The sequence below is a fragment of the Engystomops pustulosus genome, chromosome 9, assembly GCF_040894005.1.
Source record: "Engystomops pustulosus chromosome 9, aEngPut4.maternal, whole genome shotgun sequence".
Lineage (NCBI taxonomy): Eukaryota > Metazoa > Chordata > Amphibia > Anura > Leptodactylidae > Engystomops > Engystomops pustulosus.
Genome location: NC_092419.1, coordinates 8,214,319 through 8,237,542, shown reverse-complemented (window position 1 = coordinate 8,237,542; position 23,224 = coordinate 8,214,319). Strand labels below are relative to the sequence as shown.

Here is a 23,224-nt window from a genome sequence, read left to right as displayed (position 1 = left end):
GATTAAAGGGCCAGTAGAATTTTAATTCTTCATTACAGTGTATGTCCACAACATTTTTCTTATGAGGGGTTCAAAATTACAAATAATAACTGTCACGGCCACACCCGTTGCTACACCTGTGCCCTTCCTTGTGGTGCGGCAACCCCAGGCTCACCTCTCCAATGCTCCTGCTTGCCGACTAGGCTTTGTCCTCGCTCACTAGGCCGCGCGCGTCCCCGCTCTCAAGGGCACACAAGCGCCGGCTCTCCTGGCCTTAAAGGGCCAGCGTCCTCCTGATTGGTGCTTGCTAATCTGGTCTCGCCCTTATTATCTGGCACCTCCCTTCCTCCCTGGCCGGATCTTCAGAATTTTTATAGGAACTTTCAAGGTTTCTACACCTTGCTTCCCACAGTGGTTCCTGTTGACGAGAAAGCCCTCCCAGCGTTTCCAGACGCTCCTGTTTTCCAGTGTTTCCAGACGCCTCTGTGTTTCCTGTCTCCAGCATTTCCAGATCCTCATGGTGGCTCCCGTGTTCCCAGTGTTCCCAGACACCTCCAAGCCACCAGCTCTCCTCCAAGGACCTCTCCATTCCTGTCTGTCTGGGTCGTGTGCCAGCTGCCTGCTCATTAGAGATGAGCGAGCACTAAAATGCTCTAGTGCTCGTTATTCGAGACAAACTTTTCCCGATGCTCGAGTGCTCGTCTCGAATAACGAGCCGAATTGAAGTCAATGGGAGACTCGAGCATTTTTCAAGGGGACCAAGGCTCTGCACAGGGAAGCTTGACCAAACACCTGGAAACCTCAGAAAATGATGGAAACACCACATAAATGGACAGGAAACAGCAGGGGCAGCATGCATGGATGCCTCTGAGGCTGCTTAATCGCACCATTATGCCAAAATTATGGGCAACAGCATGGCCATGACAGAGTGACCGAATGAGGCTACATAGCATCTAAAACATGCAATAATTGACCCTGACACTATAGGGGATGGCATGCAGAGGCAGCGGCAGCAGCTGCAGGCTAGAGAGTGGCATGGCGACATACCCCAAATGGACTCAGGCTTCAAACCAATTTAAAAAATTCCTTTTGGCGAGTATAACGTGTAGCACTGTATGTATCAGTATTTTGCCTGGTTAAGGCGGCAGAGAGGAACCAAAGGAGGTGAGCAAGAAGCGCTGAAATGATTTCCTTTGTGAAAAAAAGGTTGACGGTATATTTAGTTGATAACACAGCATGGTGGCGACATAGTGACCAAGTTCCATAACGTATCTGGTGAAACACCCGAAAAATGAGCCTGACACAGCTCGTTTCATAAGGGGACTACATGTGGAGGCAGCCATGGAAACGACTTCCATGATTAAGAGCGACAGTATGGGGCATCCATATTGAGCTGCTATGATTGAAACTTCAGGTCTTAAGCATGGCGGCGATAGATGGGCCGAGTTCCACTATGTATCTGGTGAAACACCTGAAAATTCTGCCTGACACAGCTCGTTTGATGAGGGGATGATGTGCTGCATATCCTCTCGTGCTCCAGCGTCTGGGGTATAGAGAGTTGAAATGAGACATTGGTGGACGCTGTGGAGGATCGTGGAGGCAAAATGGACAGGAAACAGCAGGGGCAGCATGCATGGATGCCTCTGAGGCTGCCTAATCTTGGGATGGAGCTGGCGGTCCGCTGCCAGGCGAGCTTTCGTCTGTCCAAGCCCCTGTCTCTCGGCTCCTCCCCACCCAAAATGGGCCTGGGGGCCAGAAGCGTTTACTTTGAAAAAATTATAATTTTCAAAGCAGGCGGGGTCGTTTGAATATTTCACCTAGGAATAATGGAATAGCATAGTGGTTCTATTTTTAATTGTTTTTTCGGAAATGGTTCCATGATTTAAGAGCGACAGTATGGGGCATCCATATTGCGCTGCTATGATTGCAACTTCAGGTCTCCAGCATGACGGCAACAGATGGGCCGAGTTCCACTATGTATCTGGTGAAACACCTGAAAATTCTGCCTGACACAGCTCGTTTGATAAGGGGACGATGTATGGAGGCAGTAAAGTAATAGTAGATTAAAGGTGCTGCAGTTAAAACTATGTTAGTTGGATCTTGGGATGGAGCGGGCGGTCCGCTGGCAGGCGAGCTTTCGCCTGCCAAAGCCCCTGTCTCTCGGCTCCTCCCCAAACAGCACTTCTAAGAATCTTTTGTATAAGATCAAGTGTAGTAGTGTTCTTATAAGTTTGGGTTATGGCGGGTGAGGGGAATGTAAACAGATGCGCAAGAAGCGCTGAAATAATATCGGTAAATGATAAAAGTTTGCCAGTATCATTTGTGGATAACACAGCAGGGTGGCGACAAAGTTAACAAGTTTGATGTGGAACCCATGAAAACAACCCAAAATTCTGCCTGACACAGCTCGTTTGATAAGGGGACGATGTATGGAGGCAATGAACTAGTAGTAGATTAAAGGTGCTGCAGTTAAAACTATGTTAGTTGGATCTTGGGATGGAGCTGGGGCTCCGCTGCCAAGCGAGCTTTCGCCTATCCAAGCCCCTGTCTCTCGGCTACTCCCTAAACAGCACTTCTAAGAACCTTTTGTATAAGATCAAGTGTAGTAGTGTTCTTATAAGTTTGGGTTATGGCGGGTGAGGGGAATGTAAACAGATGCGCAAGAAGCGCTGAAATAATATCGATAAATGATAAAAGTTTGCCAGTATATTTTGTGGATAACACAGCAGGGTGGTGACAAAGTTAACAAGTTTGATGTGGAAGCCATGAAAACAACCCAAAATTCTGCCTGACACAGCTCGTTTGATAAGGGGACGATGTATGGAGGCAGTGAACTAGTAGTAGATTAAAGGTGCTGCAGTTAAAACAATGTTAGTTGGATCTTGGGATGGAGCTGGCGCTCCGCTGCCAGGCGAGCTTTCGCCTATCCAAGCCTCTGTCTCTCGGCTACTCCCCAAACAGCACTTCTAAGAACCTTTTGTATAAGATCAAGTGTAGTAGTGTTATTATTATTTTGGGTTATGGCGGGTTAGGGGAATGTAAACAGATGCGCAAGAAGCGCTGAAATAATATCGGTAAATGATAATAGTTTGCCAGTATATTTTGTGGATAACACAGCAGGGTGGCGACAAAGTTAACAAGTTTGATCTGGAAGCCATGAAAACAACCCATAATTCTGCGTGACACAGCTCGTTTCCTAAGGGGACGATGTATGGAGGCAGCTATATGGACGACTTTTGGAGGCAGCTATGGAGATGACGTGTGGAGGTAGCAATGGAGACAACGTGTGGAGGCAGCTAAAAAGACGACGTGTGGAGGCTGCTATGGAGACAATTTAATTTGGATAGTGCCTGTATGTGGCAGTGAACTAGTAGTAGATTAAAGGTGCTGCAGTTAAAACAATGTTAGCTGGATCTTGGGATGGAGCTGGCGCTCCGCTGCCAGACGAGCTTTCGCCTATCCAAACCCCTGTCTCTCGGCTACTCCCCAAACAGCACTTCTAAGAACCTTTTGTATAAGATCAAGTGTAGTAGTGTTCTTATAAGTTTGGGTTATGGCGGGTGAGGGGAATGTAAACAGATGCGCAAGAAGCGCTGAAATAATATCGGTAAATGATAAAAGTTTGCCAGTATATTTTGTGGATTACACAGCAGGGTGGCGACAAAGTTAACAAGTTTGATGTGGAAGCCATGAAAACAACCCAAAATTCTGCGTGACACAGCTCGTTTGCTAAGGGGACGATGTATGGAGGCAGCTATATGGACGACTTTTGGAGGCAGCTATGGAGATGACGTGTGGCGGTAGCAATGGAGACAACGTGTGGAGGCAGCTAAAAAGACGACGTGTGGAGGCTGCTATGGAGACAATTTAATTTGGATAGTGCCTGTATGTGGCAGTCCAAAAAAGTTTTCAAACCAGAGGAGCAGGTAGGTGGTCCTCTAGAAAAATTAAATAGATTGAGTGCCTGTATGTGGCAGTCCAAAAAAGTTTTCAAACCAGAGGAGCAGGTAGGTGGTCCTCCAGAAAAATTAAATAGATTGAGTGCCTGTATGTGGCAGTCCAAAAAAGTTTTCAAACCAGAGGAGCAGGTAGGTGGTCCTCCAGAAATATTAAATAGATTGAGTGGCTGTATGTGGCACTCCCAAAAATTGTTTAAAACAGAGGACCGTGTAGGTGGCCCTCCAGAAAAATTAAATACATAGAGTACTATAGCTAGAGCCAGTTGGCCTTGGCAAAAAATAGCCAGTTTCCTCTGCTTTAGTGTACAAAGAGGAGGAGAAGGAGGAAAATGAGGAGGAGGAGTGCATAAATTATTCAGGTTGAGCTTCCTTCACCTGGTGGAGAATGGAAATCCTGAGAAATCCAGGCTTTATTCATCTTGATAAGCGTCAGCCTGTCAGCGCTGTCAGTCGACAGGCGTGTACGCTTATCGGTGATGATGCCACCAGCAGCACTGAAAACCCGCTTGGACAACACGCTAGCGGCAGGGCAGGCAAGAACCTCCAAGGCGTACAGCACCAGTTTGTGCCACATGTCCAGCTTTGAAACCCAGTAGTTGTAGGGAGCTGTGTGATCATTTAGGACGATGGCATGGTGAGCTACATACTCCCTCACCATCTTTCTGTAAAGATCAGCCATACTCTGCCGAGACTGGGGATAGGTGACAGTGTCTTGCTAGGGTGACATAAAACTGGAAAAGGCCTTGTAAAGCGTACCCCAGCCAGTGCTGGACAAGCTGCCTGCTCGCCTACTCTCCCTCGCTACTTGTCCCGCAGAAGTACGCCCTCTGCCGCTAGCGCTGTCAGAAGGGAAATACTGTTTCAGCTTGTGCACCAGGGCCTGCTGGTATTCATGCATTCTCACACTCCTTTCCTCTCCAGGGATGAGAGTGGAAAGATTTTGCTTGTACCGTGGGTCCAGGAGAGTGAATACCCAGTAATCGGTGCTGGAATAAATTCTTTGAACGTGAGGGTCACATGTGCCAGAGTCCCAACGCGCAAGGATTCACTCCACTCACTGGCCTGACTCTCCATTTCCTCCTCCTCCAACTCCTCCAACTCCTCTTCTTCTGCCCATACACGCTGAACAGTGAAGGACTGAACAATGGTCCCCTCTTCTGTCTCGCCAACATTCTCCTCCTCTTCCTCCTCATCCTCCTCCACCTCCTCCGATATGCGCTGAGAAACAGACCTGAGGGTGCTTTTGCTATCAACAAGGAAATCTTCTTCCCCCATCTCTTGTGACGAGCGCAAAGCTTCTGACTTCATGCTGATCAGAGAGTTTTTCAACAGGCCAAGCAGCGGGATGGTGAGGCTGATGATGGCGGCATCGCCACTGACCATCTGTGTTGACTCCTCAAAGTTACTCAGCACCTGACAGATATCAGACATCCACGTCCACTCCTCATTGTAGACTTGAGGAAGCTGACTGACCTGACTACCAGTTCTGGTGGAAGTTGACATCTGGCAGTCTACAATCGCTCTGCGCTGCTGGTAAACTCTGGATAACATGGTTAATGTTGAATTCCACCTCGTGGGCACGTCACACAACAGTCGGTGAGCGGGCAGTTGGAGGCGGCGCTGCGCTGCCCTGAGAGTGGCAGCATCTGTGCTGGACTTCCTGAAATGCGCACAGATGCGCCGCACCTTCGTGAGCAAATCAGACAGATTGGGTATGTCTTGAGGAAACGCTGAACTATGAGATTTAACACATGGGCCAGGCATGGCACATGTGTCAGTCTGCCGAGTTGCAGAGCCGCCACCAGGTTACGGCCGTTGTCACACACAACCATGCCTGGCTTCAAGTTCAGCGGTGCCAGCCACAGATCAGTCTGCACCTTGATGCCCTGTAATAGCTCTTGGGCGGTGTGCCTTTTATCGCCTAGGCTCAGCAGTTTGAGCACCGCCTGCTGTCGCTTAGCAATGGCACTGCTGCTGTGCCTAGAGCTACCGACTGATGGCGCCATGCCCACGGATGGTAATTCGGAGGAGGAGGTGGAGGAGGGGTGGGAGGAGGAGAAGGCATAGTAGGCCTGAGAGACCTGGACTGAGGTAGGCCCCGCAATCCTCGGCGTCGGCAGTATATGACCAGCCCCAGGGTCAGACTCGGTCCCAGCCTCCACCAAGTTATCCCAAAGTGCTGTCAGCGATACATAGTGGCCCTGCCCGGCAGCACTCGTCCACGTGTCCGTGGTCAGGTGGACCTTGTCAGAAACGGCGTTGGTCAGGGCACGGATGATGTTGTCTGACACGTGCTGGTGAAGGGCTGGTACGGCACATCGGGAAAAGTAGTGGCGGCTAAGGACCGAATACCGAGGGGCGGCCGCCGCCATGAGGTTGCGAAAGGCCTCGGTCTCTACCAGCCTATAGGGCAGCATCTCCAGGCTCAGCAGTTTGGAGATGTGGACGTTGATGGCTTGGGCGTGTGGGTGGGTTGCACTATACTTCCTTTTGCGCTCCCGCGTCTGGGGTATGGAGAGCTGAACGCTGGTGGACGCTGTGGAGGATCGTGGAGGCGAAGATGGGGTTTTGGCACGGGAGGTGTTTGGGCCGGGGTCCTGGGCAGGGGGCTGACGAGCAGATGACACAGGGGAAGGAGCAGTGGTGTGCCCGGCCGGAGGTGAACGGGCTTGGTGCCATTGAGTGGGGTGTTAGCATTCATATGCCTGCGCATACTGGTGGTAGTTAAGCTAGTAGTGGTGGAACCCCTGCTGATCCTGGTTTGGCACAGGTTGCACACCACAGTCCGTCGGTCATCCGGTGTTTCTTTAAAGAACCTCCAGACTTCTGAAAATCTAGCCCTCACCACGGGAGCTTGACTACGTGAAACATTTGGCGCTGGAAGAGGTTCCTCTTCCAACCTGTTCTGGAATAGGACTCGCCTCCGTCTCAGAAGCACTGTGTTCACTCGGCCTATCAACCCAGCTTGGGTCTGTCACCTCATCATCTTCCGATCCCTCAGTCTGCTCCCCCTCGGACTTCCTGCCCTGACAACAACTTCACCACTGTCTGACAACCGTGTCTCCTCATCGTCCGGCACCTCTTTACACACTTCTTCCACTACGTCAATAATGTCATCATCACCCACAGACTGCGACCGGTAGAAAACCTGGGCATCGGAAAAGAGCTCAGCAAATGCCAAATTTTCCTGGGAGGGGGCAGACTGGGGGGAAGGAGGCTGAGGTGGAGGAGCTGGAGGAGTGCTGATTTCGGTGACATGGGTGGACTGCGTGGAAGACTGACTGGTGGACAAATGGCTAGAAGCATTGTCCGTAATCCACAACACCTGTTTGCACTGTTCTGGCCTCAACAGTGCTCTACCACGAGTCCCAGTAACTTGAGATATGAACCTAGGGAGTGTAGCTCTGCGGCGTTCCCCTGCTCCCTCATCAGCAGGTGGTGTCTCACCCAGCCCAGAACCATGGCCTCTGACCCCTGCAGTAGTTGGACGCCCACGTCCACGCCCTCGTCCTCTACCCCTAGCCCTCGGATTAAACATTTTCAAAATTAGAGTGTAAACTGTAATTTTTTTTTTGTTTTTAAACAAAACGATGCTATCCTATTGCTATGGCTAGTTTCTAACCTACACTGACAGCACACAACTGGATTTTGTGCTGTGCCTGATGACTTTGAGTTATAAATAAAAATAAACGTATAAAAAAATAAATCAGCAGACTGTGCCTAATTCAAATCAAACCCCTAATAAATTGTCCCACGTCAGTGTTTGAGGTGGATATGTGTGTCACTAAGAGCTAAACACAACGCTCGCAAGTCTCCCTGCAAATTCCTCACAATATGGTACTAGCTGCACTACTAGTGCCAGCAAGGCCAGCCACAAGCAAATCAACAAAAAATAAAATATATAACGCTATTGTAGGCCTAAGTAAGCCGTTGGGGTTCTCCTATGGCTATTTTCTAGCCTACACTGAAAGCACACTGCTATGCCAGATGACTTTGAGTTATAAAAAAAAATAAACGTAAAAAAAAATAAAATCAGCAGACTGTGCCTACTTCAAATCAAACCCCTAATAAATTATCCCACTTCGGTGTTTGAGATGGATATGTGTGTCACTAAGAGCTAAACACAACGGTCGCAAGTCTCCCTGCAAATTCCTCACAATATGGTACTAGCTGCACTACTAGTGCCATCAAGCCCAGCCACAAGCAAACAAAAAAAAAAAATATATATAACGCTATTGTAGCCCTAACAAGCGCTGTTGGGTTCTTGTAGACTCACTCCTGCCTAACAGTAAGCTAATAGAACACCCTAACGCTATCCCTGCAGCAGCAGCAGCTCTCTCCCTAACGGCATCCAGACAGAGAATGATGCGAGCAGCGCAGGCAGGGACTAGTCTATTCCAGGGTCACCTGATCAGGCCAGCCAACCACTGCTATCGACGTGTAAGTGTACCACGTCATGCTGGGTGGAGTGCAGAGTCTCCTGGCTTGTGATTGGCCTTGTTTCTGGCCGCCAAAAATCAAAACGGCGGGAGCTGCCATTTTCTCGAGCGGGCGAAATACTGGTCCGAGCAACGAGCAGTTTCGAGTACGCTAATGCTCGAACATCAAGCTCGGACGAGTGTGTTCGCTCATCTCTACTGCTCATCCTTCCAAGCATACTCCTGCTGTCATCCCAGACTTGGACTGTGTCCTGCATCCCCTGTTTCCCTGGCTGCCACCATGGGCCAAGTCACACCCGTTGAACGACCTGGTGGCACCCCGCCACTGCAAGATCATCCCGCTTTGTGGCAGGCTCTGGTGCAGACCAGGTGCCACTTAGACTCCGGTCCTGGGTGTTGGCTAGTACCCTCTACACCTCCCACGGTGGTCCAGAGGGTCCACTGGTCCACAGACTCCTCCTTCCGGACTCTTCCCACAGAGACTTTCCTCCCTGGTACTCCCAAGTACCTTCTATTGTCTGTGTATCGTTACAATAACTAATTACATATTAGGTTACATTTTAAGGAACTATTTTTATATGAATTATGCTGACTCCTGGAATACCCCTTTAAAAGATTTTTATTCTTATGATTGCAAATAATTTAATTTGGGGGGAATGCATTAGGACTGAAGATTAACCAATGCGCCCCCCCCCCCTGCTGTATTGACTGGTTCATCGGGGGCAAACTCTGCAAGTTTGGATGTGTAGACCAGGTCTGAACTGGCACATTTATTGTAATAGACTACAGTAAATTTGAAAACACAATGGGGCACATTTATTTAGGGCAGTGCACCAGTTTTCTGTCGGACTTTGCACATTTCTTTTTGGTGCAAACTGCTTGCACAGGTATTTAAGAAGCGTCCGCACCACATGTGTCGCAAGTGACCATCTTGTGACGCAACTGCATTATGCTTCATGCGAAACAAATTTCTGTACTGAAGGGGATGTTCCGGTCTGAATAGCGTGCCAGATTTATAATGCAACGTTTGAAAGAAATGTCTTGCAAGCCCCATGTTAAAGGTGCAACAAAAAATAGTGGTGCATTATGTCAGAACAGTGCAGGCCCCCTTTTTTTTTTACAAAAACTGTGTCTGGAGCCCCAGCAAATTCATGAAGAACAGACGCCACAAATCCTGAATCTAGCGCCCCCTGCACACTTCACAGACACACTGCATACAGTGCAGCACTATGGAGCACTTTATCAATAAGGTGATAAGTTTATATTGTATTCAAAAGTCATGTTTAAAAAGTAATGAATATCAAATTTGCTCCAATATAACAACAAGTCTTCTCATAGAACAAAGCTCTGGTGTCAGAAAACTAAAAAATAAGTTATGGGTCCTTGACAGGGGAAGCGATAAAAAAATCTGAATAAAGAAAATGGGTTAAAAGTTCAAAAGATAAATTAATGTAGAAACAACATAGATGTGTATCGCTGCAATCATCTTAACCCAAAGAATACATTTATCATTATTCTTGTAGACTCACTCCTGCCTAACAGTAATCTAATATAACACCCTAAGGCTATCCCTGCAGCAGCAGCAGCTCTCTCCCTAACGGCATCCAGACAGAGAATGATCCGAGCAGCGCGGGCAGCGGCTAGTCTATCCCAGGGTCCCCTGATCTGGCCAGCCAACCACTGATATCGACGTGTAAGGGTACCACGTCATGCTGGGTGGAGTGCAGAGTCTCCTGGCTTGTGATTGGCCTTGTTTCTGGCCGCCAAAAATCAAAACGGCGGGAGCTGCCATTTTCTCGAGCGGGCGAAATACTGGTCCGAGCAACGAGCAGTTTCGAGTACGCTAATGCTCGATCGAGCATCAAGCTCGGACGAGTGTGTTCGCTCATCTCTACTGCTCATCCTTCCAAGCATACTCCTGCTGTCATCCCAGACTTGGACTGTGTCCTGCATCCCCTGTTTCCCTGGCTGCCACCATGGGCCAAGTCACACCCGTTGAACGACCTGGTGTCAGAAAACTAAAAAATAAGTTATGGGTCCTTGACAGGGGAAGCGATAAAAAAATCTGAATAAAGAAAATGGGTTAAAAGTTCAAAAGATAAATTAATGTAGAAACAACATAGATGTGTATCGCTGCAATCATCTTAACCCAAAGAATACATTTATCAGGTCATTTGTGTCACAAGGTGCATCGAGACTGAAGAACAAAAAAATATAAAATGCAGATTTTCTTTCCCTCTTACCTCCTGGAAAGAATTAATAAACCATGAGATCTGAATTCCTAAATAAAGTGGTATTAAAAAACTGCTACTTATTCTGCAAAAAATAAGCCCTCATTAATGAAAGCTACTATGTATTTGCCTAGAAGAAAAAATAACAAAAGTGGCCTGGTCAATATAGGGTTAAGGCATTTACAATCCGTGATGCAGTGACCTGTAGACACTCCCAGCCTGTTCTCTAAGACGGTTTCCTGTTCTTCGACCCCTTTACATATATAACTACAGAGGAGCTCAGCACAGACAGAACCATAGTCACCGGGGCACAGGATGGCTCTGAGCATTGCAGCCACGCTTCTCCTGACCACTGGGGTCACCCTACTAATCTATCTTATAATGTGGTGGCATGGGGTAAGACAGAAGAACCTACCTCCAGGACCGACCCCTCTACCCATCCTGGGGAATATCCTACAGGTCAGCACCTCTGAGCTACCACAGTCTTTAGTTAAGGTTTGTACTTTTCCAGAAATTTGCCCTGAGTATTGTCTGAATGTCCTCGTCTATTCTTTGCATTTCTGCTCTTCATCAGGTGATGATATCTTTGGAAACTCTTGACATATTGTGACACATTTTACTTTGTTTCTTCCAATGACATGACAGACTTTAACTTAAAGGGCATTTACATCGTTTTGACTTTGACTGATGATAGATGTTTAGAACTTACGCTCCTGTTCTTTTTTGCCGTTAGAGGAATTTTTACTTCATAGGTTTAGGAAGGGCACGATTTGCCTGAAAAAGAGCTTTAAAAAAATATGCAGATTAGATGGAGACGCTCCGGATGACATTACCCGAGCGCCTCTCGGCACTGTCGTCTTATAATTTATGCACGCCCACACTGCCATAGTACCAACTGCTCCTGCCCAAAGAACTTAGAGTCAGTGATGCCGGGGCTTGGAGAGTGCAGGGTTTGAGCTTTCTGCAAGTTCTTTGGGCAGGAGCAGGGGGTATTATGGCGGTGCAGGTTGTGCTGATTTTAAATGCCTTTGTCAGCATTCTGAATCATTTCAGTATTTCATATAAGTTAAATGCACATTACCTGGCTCCCTGCCAGCAGCATGTGGTGAGTCCATGTGAAGGGGCAGTTTCTGTGTACTTGTATCTCCTCATGCATTCTTCCTCTACTCCACACCATTTCCCTTCATCCCCTGCCTGCTCAATGCACATGACAGGAAGATAGGACAGGGAGGGAGGGAGCAGGATGAGTGAAGAGAGAAGACTGACACAGGAACACACATGCTGTCCCTTCCACAGGGACTTACCACACACTGCTGGCAGGGAGCCACGTAATGTGAAATAAACTATTATAGACTATTGAAATGGTTATCGGAACCTGTCACCAGCTAAAAATAACATTTCTGGTGCCAGGTTTACTTTAAGGTCTTATAGTTTCATAGTTTATACGGTTGAAAAATGACACTTGTCCATCATGTTCAACCAAGGAAGGGAAGGGATTGGATGAGAAAGGGATTTAGGGGAAACAATTCTATATAACATAAGAATCAATGTTATATAGGTGTAAAAAGGTATCTAGACCCTTCTTGAAGCTCTCTGCTGTCCCTGCTGTGACCAGAGCCTAAGGCAGGCTATTCCACAGATTGACCGTTCTCATAGTAAAAAAGCCCTGTCGCCTCCGACAATTAAACCTTGATTTCTCCAGACGGAGACAGTGCCCCCTCGTCTTTTGATTTGATTTAATCTGAAACAACTTCCCACCATATTTTTTGTATGGACCATTCATATATTTATATAAATTAATCATGTCCCCTCGTAGTCGTCTCTTTTCCAGACTAAATAAATCTAGTTGTTTTTAATCTTTCCTCATAACTGAGACCCTCCATACCCCTTATCATTTTTGTGGCTCTACGTTGAACCCTCTCCAGCTCCAGGGCCTCCTTTTTATGCACCGGTGCCCAGAACTGGATGGCATATTCCAGGTGAGGCCGAACCAGTGCCTTGTATAGTGGTAATAATACATCCCTATCATGAGAGTCCATACCACTTTTGATACATGACAAGATCCTACTAGCTTTAGAGGCAGCTGATTGACATTGCATGCTGTTACTCAATTTATGATCTACTAGTACCCCCAGGTCCTTCTCAACAAGGGACTCTCCAAGATTTACTCCCCCAAGGACATATTTTGCCTTTGGATTATTGGCCCCCAGGTGCATAACCTTACATTTATCCACATTAAACCTCATTTGCCAAGTGGATGACCAAACATTCAGTTTGTCCAAGTCACCCTGCAGCCTATGAACATCCTCCATAGACTGTATTACACTACACAGTTTGGTGTCATCTGCAAAAATAGACACAGTGCTATTAATTCCTACCTCTATATCATTAATAAATATATTAAATAGTAGAGGGCCAAGCACAGAACCCTGAGGTACACCACTCATAACTGGTGACCATTCCGAGAAGGAATCATTGACCACAACTCTCTGGATACGATCCTTCTGCCAGTTTTCAATCCAATTGCAAATTATTTCTGCCAAACCAATAGCTCTAATTTTACCCATCAGGCGTCTATGAGGGACAGTGTCAAATGCCTTTGCATTTTTACAAGTTGGGGTTACATACATTTTCTTATATATTTTTTTCTGTAGCTTGGTGAGAAGTATGGACCTGTCTACACTCTCAACATTGCCAATCTTCGGATTATAGTGCTGATTGGCTATGATGCTGTGAAGGAAGCCCTGGTGGACCACAGTGATGCATTTAATGATAGAGGAGACATGGGAGTGTTTTTCACTGAGGACTTTGGTAAGGTGATGAAGTAATGACTATAACAAAATGTAAAGGTAACTTTTAATATTTCAATGCAAATTATTCTTTGCTTTGCATAGGCCACACATTTCTGGTGAAAATTATGATATCTGACAGATGGTGATGGAAACAATATTTAGAGTGGGTATTTCACCATGTCCAACAACTCCAACTCTTTATATTGTTTAATAAGTACCACTCCATTTGTTCTGGCAGAATTTAAATTTTCTGTGTAACCCCCTGAATATACCTAAGTGATCCATTATGTTGAAGCTGCATTTTGTCCGATATTTTAGAAAACTGTGCAACTAAAGGGAAGTGGTAGTGCTTACTCATAGTTTAACATTGGGGCACATTTACTACAAACAGTGTAGTGTGTACTATGCGCAGTGTCCTGTGTAGTGTGCAGACACTTCTGGCGGACTTTGCATGATAATACTGGCGCACGGTACGACTGTGTGCTAGAACGGCTCTTTCATGGATGAAATTGGTGTTGCATGAAAAATAGTGCAGCCGCCACACAATAGGGTTGCATGCAATGAAAAGAACATGCAAAGTCAGACAGAAAACTGGCGCAAGGGCTTTAGTAAATCTGGGCCATTTTATCTAGAATCCAGAGTCGTTTCTCATTGGGTGCTCCTGCAACCCATGCCTTTGGTCACAGATGCACCTGTGTTTCTCACTGTGCCCCTCCTTGCCAGCAGCTCCGACGGCAGTCCCCTCGCTCCGGCGTACTTGTCCCCGCCGATGATTGATGCTGGCCATCTACCTTCCTGGTTAAAATCCCGACCCCTTCCTATGTCCCGTGACGGGTCTTTGTGCCTTGTGCCCTAGAGAAAGCTTGTTACCATATAGCCTGCATAGTATTGGGATTGTGACTTCAGTTCCGTTCTTGACTACGTTCCTCTGCTGCCAGCCCTGCTCTTCTGCTCTCCCCGACCACAATTCTGCCTCATGATTCTGTTCCTCACCTTGGCAGCCACCGCAAGCACTGCAAGCAGGTCCAACCTGCTTTGCGGCGAGCTCTGGTGAAAACCTTGTGCCACTTAGACTCCGTTCCCTGGTGTCGGTTTATGTCATCGCTCGTGGTGGTACACTGCCACTACCCCTGATCCTGACACATATGAAAGGAGTTTCTGTGTGCACACTTTCCCATAGCAACAACTTTAATGCCCAATTGTTGAACAGTGTACACCAGTTTGCACCAATTTTCGTATATATTGGGGCAATAATTATTATCTAATTGATTCTGCTTCAGATTTTAAATAATTCTAATTGTTGGAATCCACAGGGGTCATTGCCAGCAGTGGAGAAAGGTGGAAAGTCCTCAGGCGATTTTCTCTGACAACTTTAAGAAATTTTGGTATGGGAAAGAGGAGCATCGAGGAAAGAATCCAAGAAGAAGCCCGGTGTCTGGCTGAGAAATTGATGAAGGACAAAGGTGAGTGGAGATGCAAAAATATTTGTCTCTTGGATTCGGTTTTCATTCAGGTTCTCTCTCTTTTTGTTCTTGGGTCAATTTAGTTTTTGCCCTTCCTCTGGATAAACATGGTAGGATTAATTTTGGACCCAAAGACCTTTCTTTTTTCAACCTTACTAACGTCAATACTGGATTGTGTATTATGGGCAACAAGCTTCGTCAGCAAACCAGTTGACTTTGTGCTGCTTCTATGGGAGTTGTCTAAATGACCCTACTCATTTTTACCCCTTAATCCCTATACAATGATCTGGGGTTCAATGTTATGGAATTAACAGTTCTGTGAATGTGAGAGTAGACCTGTTACTGGTAACAGCTGACCAACGCAGGTTAAGAGACACTGATGACAAATAGCAGTGATTCAGGTACATGCCAAGCCAAGGTTGTCACCAATGACGGTGGGCGGCTGTGCACCACTATGCCAGTCATGGCTGGTTGAGTGTAGTTTCCGTAAAAAAGCCTGTGAACATTCAGCAGTAAATGTTTTCAGGCTTTATCAGGTGTGCAGGCGTGGGGCAGGTATACCCTGCACCAGTCCACTCCATTTCTGCCCAATCCTCCTACACACCCACTTGCCGTGAAGATGGTATAAGGGAAAAATAATCAAAAGTACTGTTGGGGCACAAGTAATTTTCATTGTTTCAAGATTGCATGCAAAAAAAATGGTTCTGATACAAGTTCTGATAAATGTCTTGTGCAGAACCTTATTCTGGAACCATCATAAGGGGTTGGCTTGGACACCCTACATAGGCAGAGGAATATTCATACATGTCATGTGGTAGATGATGACGGGATGGTACAGACACATCAGAACATTGGTGATTAACCCAGCGGCACCAGTGGAAGAGGCCGTCATGAGGTGCTGTCATTACATTGCAAGCAGAAATATAACTTGCCCAACTTAAGGTCAAATTTTCCATGCACAAAAGATCAAAGTCTGATATAGCCGATATTAATTCTGTCCAGCTTTTGTTCCCCACACAGTTTTGCATAATGCCTAACCTTCTCTTTATATCTTCTAACAGACGCTCCAATTGACCCAACACACATATTACGACTCGCTGTTTCCAATGTCATCTGCTCCGTTGTCTTTGGTGAAAGATTTGACTATGAAGACCCAAGATTTTTGACTCTATTGTCAAACATTCATGAAATTACCCTGGTGTTCAACTCTTCTTCTGGACAGGTAGTTATTACATAATATCTCAGATGTATAGTGGTACATAATTAACATGGATTTACAAACATGAAAAATATTTGTTATTTTTCCAAATTAAAGCCCCCATGCTTGAAGGTAAACTACTGATTGATATCTACTGTGAAGACAGGAAAGAAGCCTTATTTTCATGATATCATATTATAAGTTTGGTAATGTGACAAATATAAGATGATACACATGAGTATTACTCCAGGTTTAGACTACAAGGGTTTATTTGTAGTCTGTATCTATGGAGACACAGTGGACTTCATAGGACCAACAAGCACAAAACAGAAGTAAAATATTCAAAGGAGACCTGTCACCAGAATCTTACCCCTCACACCGGTAATACTTGCTGGTAAAAGATTAAGAGTCCTCCCCGTATCACATAAAAATTTTCTGCCACTGAGATGCTGGACCTTAATTACGGGTGTCTTTATGATATGTAAATGAGTAGAGAAGAATCAACCTCAGAATAGAAGAGTCACAAGCCGCCAGTGAACCACACCTTCTCTTTTGATTAACAGCTCCATGTCTCTTCAAATCGGGACCTGAGCAGATAAGTAGACAAAAAGGCCCTCTTTCTGTCTACTTCCTGTCCTTACCAGAATGCTGTCCCTCACACTACACAGTGGGTGTCATTTACTAAGGGCCCGAATCGCGTTTTTACCGAGGGCTACACAAATTTTTCCGTATTACGGCAATTTTCCCTGAATTGCCCTGAGTTTTTTGGCGCACGTGATAGGATTGTGGTGCATCAGCGCCGGGGTGCACCCGATGGAAATCGGTGGTGTGGCCGAACGAAAACCCGACGGATTAGGAGAAACTGCCACATTTAAAAAAAAAAAGTGTTGCTGGACACACGCTTACCTGCACTCGGCCCGGCTTGGTGTACTTCAGTGAATTACGATGAACTTCAGCGCAGCAGCGACACCTGGTGGACAACGGAGGAACTGCCTTAGTGAATCGCCGGAAGACCCGAATCCTTCACAGAGAACACGCCGCTGGATCGCGAATGGACCGGGTAAGTAAATCTGCCCCAGTGTATTTAGTAGTGAGCACTGTGTGGGAAAATGAAGATCTTGTCACCGTTATTGGCCCTTTGTGATGGGTGGGGCCATGTAGTGGTGGACGGAGCCATGCACCAGTAGGAGGAACCAACATAAACAAAAGCAGAAAAAGTTTAAGGAATGATTTTACTGGTGGGAGGAGGCAGATTTATTCTGGGGCGTCTGGAATGCAATTTTCAAAATAGGTCCAGTAGTGGGAAGTCAGGTCCTAATGTCTGTTCTTGATGTCAGGTTCCCTGTAAAGTGATACTAAACTGCTAAGCAAAATTGCATAAATCAACATCCCAGATGATAGTTGAATTTTGCAGGAAAATGCTTCTTTGCCCTGTGTGTCTAAATCACATTCACAGACCTTGATAAATCTGGGCCGGCATAAAAGTTGTTCAATTATATTTTTGTCAAGCTGGAGATACAAGTTAAAGGAAATCTATCATCAGGATCCAAAATTATATAAACCAGGGACACTTACGGATAGATCCATGCACCGTGACTGTGGTAATCTTCTTATATTTGTTATATATGGCCTTCTTATTTCTAGAATCAACTTTAATAATTATGCTAATAAGTGAGGGGCTCTCTTGGGTGTTTCCAGAGCCTCTCAGTGCTGCATATTTACAGGATGAGCAAATTAGCAGAACATGTCTCCTCCTCCCTTAGCAGGAAATGTAGGCGGAGGAGAGAACTGCTCTGCTCATTGTGACAACCAATAAAAAGACTGAGAGACTGAGAGGCTTTGGATACACACACTAGAGCCCCTCGGGCTCATTAGCATAATGTAAAACATTTATTTGAGAATGAAGGAGGCCCCTGGTTTATTATGATGGCTTTTGATGGTAAATTTTCTTTAAAGGGAACCTACCACCACGATTCTACCTATAAAGGTAGATCGTTTGGTAGGTGGATGTAAGGGACGTGAGGATAGCTCTTTTTAGAGCTATTCCTCACGTCCCCACTAACTTTTGGCAAACTTTATTGAACTAATATGTAAATTTAGTTATGCGGCTACTGGGGCGTGGAGTAGCCTGGCACGAGGCTACACAGCGCGGCTACTCCACGCCCCAGTAGCCACATTACTCCTCCTACCCTGTTGTGTGCCTGTTGTAGCTGCACGCCCTCGTCCGTCATGATGGCGTTCTGCGCATGCGCACAGCTCCCCGCATGCACAGTAGCCGGCTTGTCGGACGAGGGCGTGCAGCTACGAGGAGATGCACGCCGCACACAACAGGGTAGGAGGAGTAATGTGGCTACTGGGGCGTGGAGTAGCCGCGCTGTGTAGCCTCGTGCCAGGCTACTCCACGCCCCAGTAGCCGCATAACTAAATTTACATATTAGTTCAATAAAGTTTGCCAAAAGTTAACGGGGACATGAGGATTAGCTCTAAAAAGAGCTATCCTCACGTCCCTTACATCCACCTACCACCCATTCTACCTTTATAGGTAGAATCGTGGTGGTAGGTTCCCTTTAAAGGCATATAAATGCCAATTATAGAGTAATCTGTACATAATATGAAACAAAAGTAAAAGAATTATTATAAAATTATATTATTTTATCATCACCTTTTTTCCCATTAAGCTTTTGAACATGTTCCCAAAAATAATGTCCCGCATTCCTGGCCCTCACCAGAAGTTCTTTAAAATTATGAACAAAATTAAAGAATTCATAAAGGAGATAATGAACACCCACCGAGCCACCCTGGATGAGAACTGCCCCCGAGCCTTCATAGATTGCTTCCTCATAAGGATGGACGAGGTACATTTGTAGATAACCTTAAATTTTGTGACCTTTTTTATTGCACAATATCTATATAATGTAGATATCTAGACAAAGAGTATATGGAACTTTGACAATATTTTGACAATTAAAATTTTCTTCTTTTTTAGGAAAAAAAGAACCAGGAAACAGAATTTCATGAGAATAACTTAGAGGCAACGATATTGGATTTATTCTTTGCAGGAACAGAAACGACAAGTTTGACCCTGAGATATGGATTTCTTATTCTCTTGAAATATCCAGATGTACAAGGTAAATGGCCTTATGTGTTTTTTTATAACTATTTTGGTTTAATTACCAACACTTTATAACATTTTCCTCTAAAAGTGGCGTAAAGGTGCACAATTCATGTTAACAAAAATGGACACTGGTATGAAAAGAGTAGAAGGAAAGTCTTTGGGATTGTTTGATTTTGGGCCCAGGAACTTTAAACATATCTGTATGCCAAGTCCAACAATATTCAAAGGCCTGGGAAAGTTGAGTGGATTTTATTTCACTGCAATAACCTGATTCAACATCAGAAAGATGTCTTCTCCAGGTCAGATATCCATCAGGTGATGAACCATTATTACAAAGCCTGCATAAGAAGTCTTCATTATGTGGAGATGGAGATCTTCCAATTTTCACAGACCTTCTACGATAGATTGACTCCACCCATTTTTGAGATGGTGGGAGGGTGAAGTGGCAGCCATTGTCCATCACTAATTTGAGAACGTTTACAGTAGTCGTGTATTCTGTTTTTGAAATCCTTAGAGAAGATCCACCAAGAGATTGACCAAGTGATCGGCAAAGATCGTTGTCCATCAATAGAAGACAGGAGTAAGATGCCCTATACAGACGCCGTGATCCACGAGATCCAGAGATTTGCTGATATTGTCCCTCTAGGAGTCCCCCATGCTGCCAGCAAGGACACAACCTTCCGAGGATATCACATCCCTAAGGTTTAGTATAATGGTCTTCTCAAACTTCTGATTCCATCAGCTTTTCATATAAACATTTTTAACCAATCTGTATGTTTCATTGCTAAGCACCTCAGAGAACCGTTGGTGGAGGTCTGAAGGTGTCCTGATTGATAAAATCTCTCTTTATACTGTACATTTATACTGTACTTGTATTTTCAGGGCACTTTGGTGTTTCCAGTCCTGACCTCCGTCCTGAAAAGCTCCAAACAGTTCAGGAACCCAGAAGAGTTTGACCCTGGACACTTTCTTGATGACAATGGTTTCTTCAAGAAAAGTGAAGCCTCCATTCCATTCTCTACAGGTAGGAGATAATATTGTAGTCTATGGATGGAAATTTTTTTTATATTAATCGTGAACATATAAAATGAACAGAAGGGACTCAACTCTTATTTGAGGAGGGAAAAAAATCAGTTCATCATCCTTTATTGATGGTCTCTGATATGATACTGCAACTGGAGGGAAGTTGACGACAATGTGAAAAAGATCCATCATCGTTCTGATAAAACATGCAACTTTATTTTTATTTATCGTTTACATAAAAATCACCTGTTTTGTTGCCTTCTCTTTTTGTATAAACATGATGGGGGTCATTTACTAAGGGTCCAATTCGCGCATTTTCGTTGGGGTTCCTGTATTTTTTCGATTTGCGCCGTTTTTCCCTGAATTTACCTGGGACTTTGGCACACGCGATCAGATTGTGGCGCATCGGCACCGGCTTTCACGCGACGGAAATGGGGGGCGTGGCCATTGGAAAATTCGATGGATTCGGCAAAACCACGCAATTTTTTTAAAAAAAGTGTTGCTTGACCTGCGCTTACCTGCACCCAGGATAGGATCGTGAACTCCTGCGAACTCCGGCGGACTTCAGCGCAGCAGTGACACCTGGTGGACATCGGGCGCACTACCTTAGTAAATCCCCGGAAGACCCGAATCCTCGACAGAGAATGCGCCGCTGGATCGCGACAGGACCGGGTAAGTAAATCTGCCCCCGATGAGTTACATCAATTACATGAAAGAAGTGGCCTACCGTTGAGTCAAGCAGTTATGGATAAAATGATTTCAGCTTTTACAAGTTCATTGAGGTAGGTCCTTAACCTGCTGCTTATTTCCATTATTCTGCGTGACTGCTGTAATAGTCAAACAGAAGCCTCCTATAGCTTTCACTTGATGGAAAAGGGCTATCAAGCAACTCAATGCAAAGAAACAAACAAGGGTGGATTAAGACTGCCATGGGCCCTGGGCTGTATGAATATTACAGACCCTACAATGGGTCTGGAATTCACTTCCTACTTATGGTTCTAGAATCAGCTTCTTGATGTATGTGTCCCTTCCGCTTGTTTTAAATATGCGGTTTCAGGACCTATGTAGAATCTTCAAAAGTCCTGAAATGGATCTTCTGTACATGTTTATTAAGAGCAGGAACAGATGTTCAAGGATTTTATAGGTGAAAAACCTTCTAAGTATAACATTTGGTGGGTGATTTGGGTGGCCATGGGCCCCCTAGAAGACTTGGGCCCCGGACTACTGCTCAAATGCTACTGCCCAAATAACCCACTACTGGAGTCAAGGGTGCCACAACATGAGGACACATTCCCAGTGCACTTGGTGAATCTGGAAAATACAGTTTTGGTAGGACCTGTTTCCTTTTGCATTTCGGCTTCTTTTTTGCATTTTCCGTGTTTTGAAAAAAAAATGGATATGATTCAAACAGACGTCGGGACAGAATATTAATAGCAAAGCATCTATTTTTTTAATAGATACCTATAACAGACAGATGGATTTCTTGCTTTCCGTTATTGTTAGTTTGCGCTTTCATAATTTAATAGCAATATTTATTTTATTTTATTTTTTTGCCTTTGGCCTTTGGTATTGAAACTGTGAAATGTGAAATCAGAGCATGTTCAGTATCAAAAGGTGATGGATGAACTGATGGTACAAGCTGATGGATAACGGATGAATAAGGGATCCGTTTTTTCCCAGTGATGTCTGTTAGTATCTGTTTTTATATCTTCCATTAGACTTTCTAAAAGGTTCTCTTTAAATTATATTTTACATCTTTTGAGATATTTATAGGAATTTTTTAAATAAAAAAAAAATTATATATCAATTCGCTATGGTGGGTTCCAGCAATAAGTGTTCAATCCTCCCACAGTGACCCGCAAGGAAAATGAGGCCCTACATACACCAGCGCCCATTGAAATCGTTCTTCATTTAGGTTTATAGTGACTGCTCAACAGGGAACCCTCCACATTCAGATTAAAACTTCAATTAAAAATTAAAAAAAGCAAATAGGAATGGGTTTTCTGAACAAGCCAACATGCTAAAGAGGTTTACCAGCAATTCTCAAAAAAACTGGGTATCGAGGCAGACCTGTTACCCGTGCACCAACAATGTCAGCCCAGGAGTAGCTTTCTAAAGTTGCAGAACTATCTGTGGCCTTAGTGTCCCAAGTGATTGATTGGCTGCAGTGGATCTATGGAGTGGAAGAATAGGTGAAAAGGGGCATAAGTGATGCTGGATCTCGGAGACAGAGAAAGGTATGTACACTTTATTTTTTTTTCCTTACACCTGCCCCTCCCCCATGGGTCTGACGTGACCTCATATTATGTTCTCTCTCTTTCAGGGAAACGGATATGTGCCGGAGAAGGCCTGGCCCGCATGGAGCTCTTCCTCTTCTTCACCACTGTACTGCAGAAGTTTACCTTGGAGCCCACTATAGACAGAAACACTTTGGACATAAGACCAGAACCCAAAACCAATGCATCAAGACCTCATACTTACCAGATGAAAGTTCTCTCTCGTTTTTAAATTGAGCGCACATTTTATTGCATTCTAAATCTCACCTAATTTATGAAAAAAAAAATTCAAACACTTAATATTAAAAGATTGACTATTTTGTATTTTATTTTTTAATATTTTCCTAACACTGGTATCACTTGACACATTGGGGTGGGGGGCGGGGTGTTATCACAACTCCAGTGGGTCTGAAGCGCATGTTTTTTTACCCCAAAAAGTTGCATGCCTGTAAATTGTGGCATTTTCCAAACCAAAATTGGAGCAACAATGGATATTTTTGAGTGCGGAAACATGCACATCAGATCCGACCTTGATGGATCGTTAAGACCTCTGTTATTGGCATACACATATAATTCATCCAAAACCAAATAATAAAATATCTCTATTTGATTTGGTGCCTAAAAATCACTAGATTTGTAACAAATTTACGATTGTACATAGAAATTCTCTTATCTCTAATGTTTATTGTGATTGGTTTAGCAAATTATAGAAGACCAATAAGTTGATAGGACTGGATAGTATGTAGTAG

At 44.9% G+C, this 23,224-nt stretch overlaps 1 protein-coding gene across 1 annotated transcript; it reads left to right on the top strand.

The window, feature by feature from the left end:
- The first annotated feature begins 10,766 nt into the window (after positions 1 to 10,766).
- LOC140077984 (cytochrome P450 2G1-like) lies at positions 10,767 to 22,784 on the top strand. The gene is made up of 9 exons (XM_072125682.1): positions 10,767 to 11,103; positions 13,263 to 13,419; positions 14,714 to 14,863; positions 15,925 to 16,085; positions 18,740 to 18,916; positions 19,048 to 19,189; positions 19,691 to 19,878; positions 20,059 to 20,200; positions 22,523 to 22,784. The coding sequence occupies exons 1-9, from the start codon at positions 10,924 to 10,926 to the stop codon at positions 22,705 to 22,707; spliced, it is 1,482 nt and encodes a 493-aa protein (XP_071981783.1). The 5' UTR covers positions 10,767 to 10,923; the 3' UTR covers positions 22,708 to 22,784.
- Positions 22,785 to 23,224: the final 440 nt, after the last annotated feature.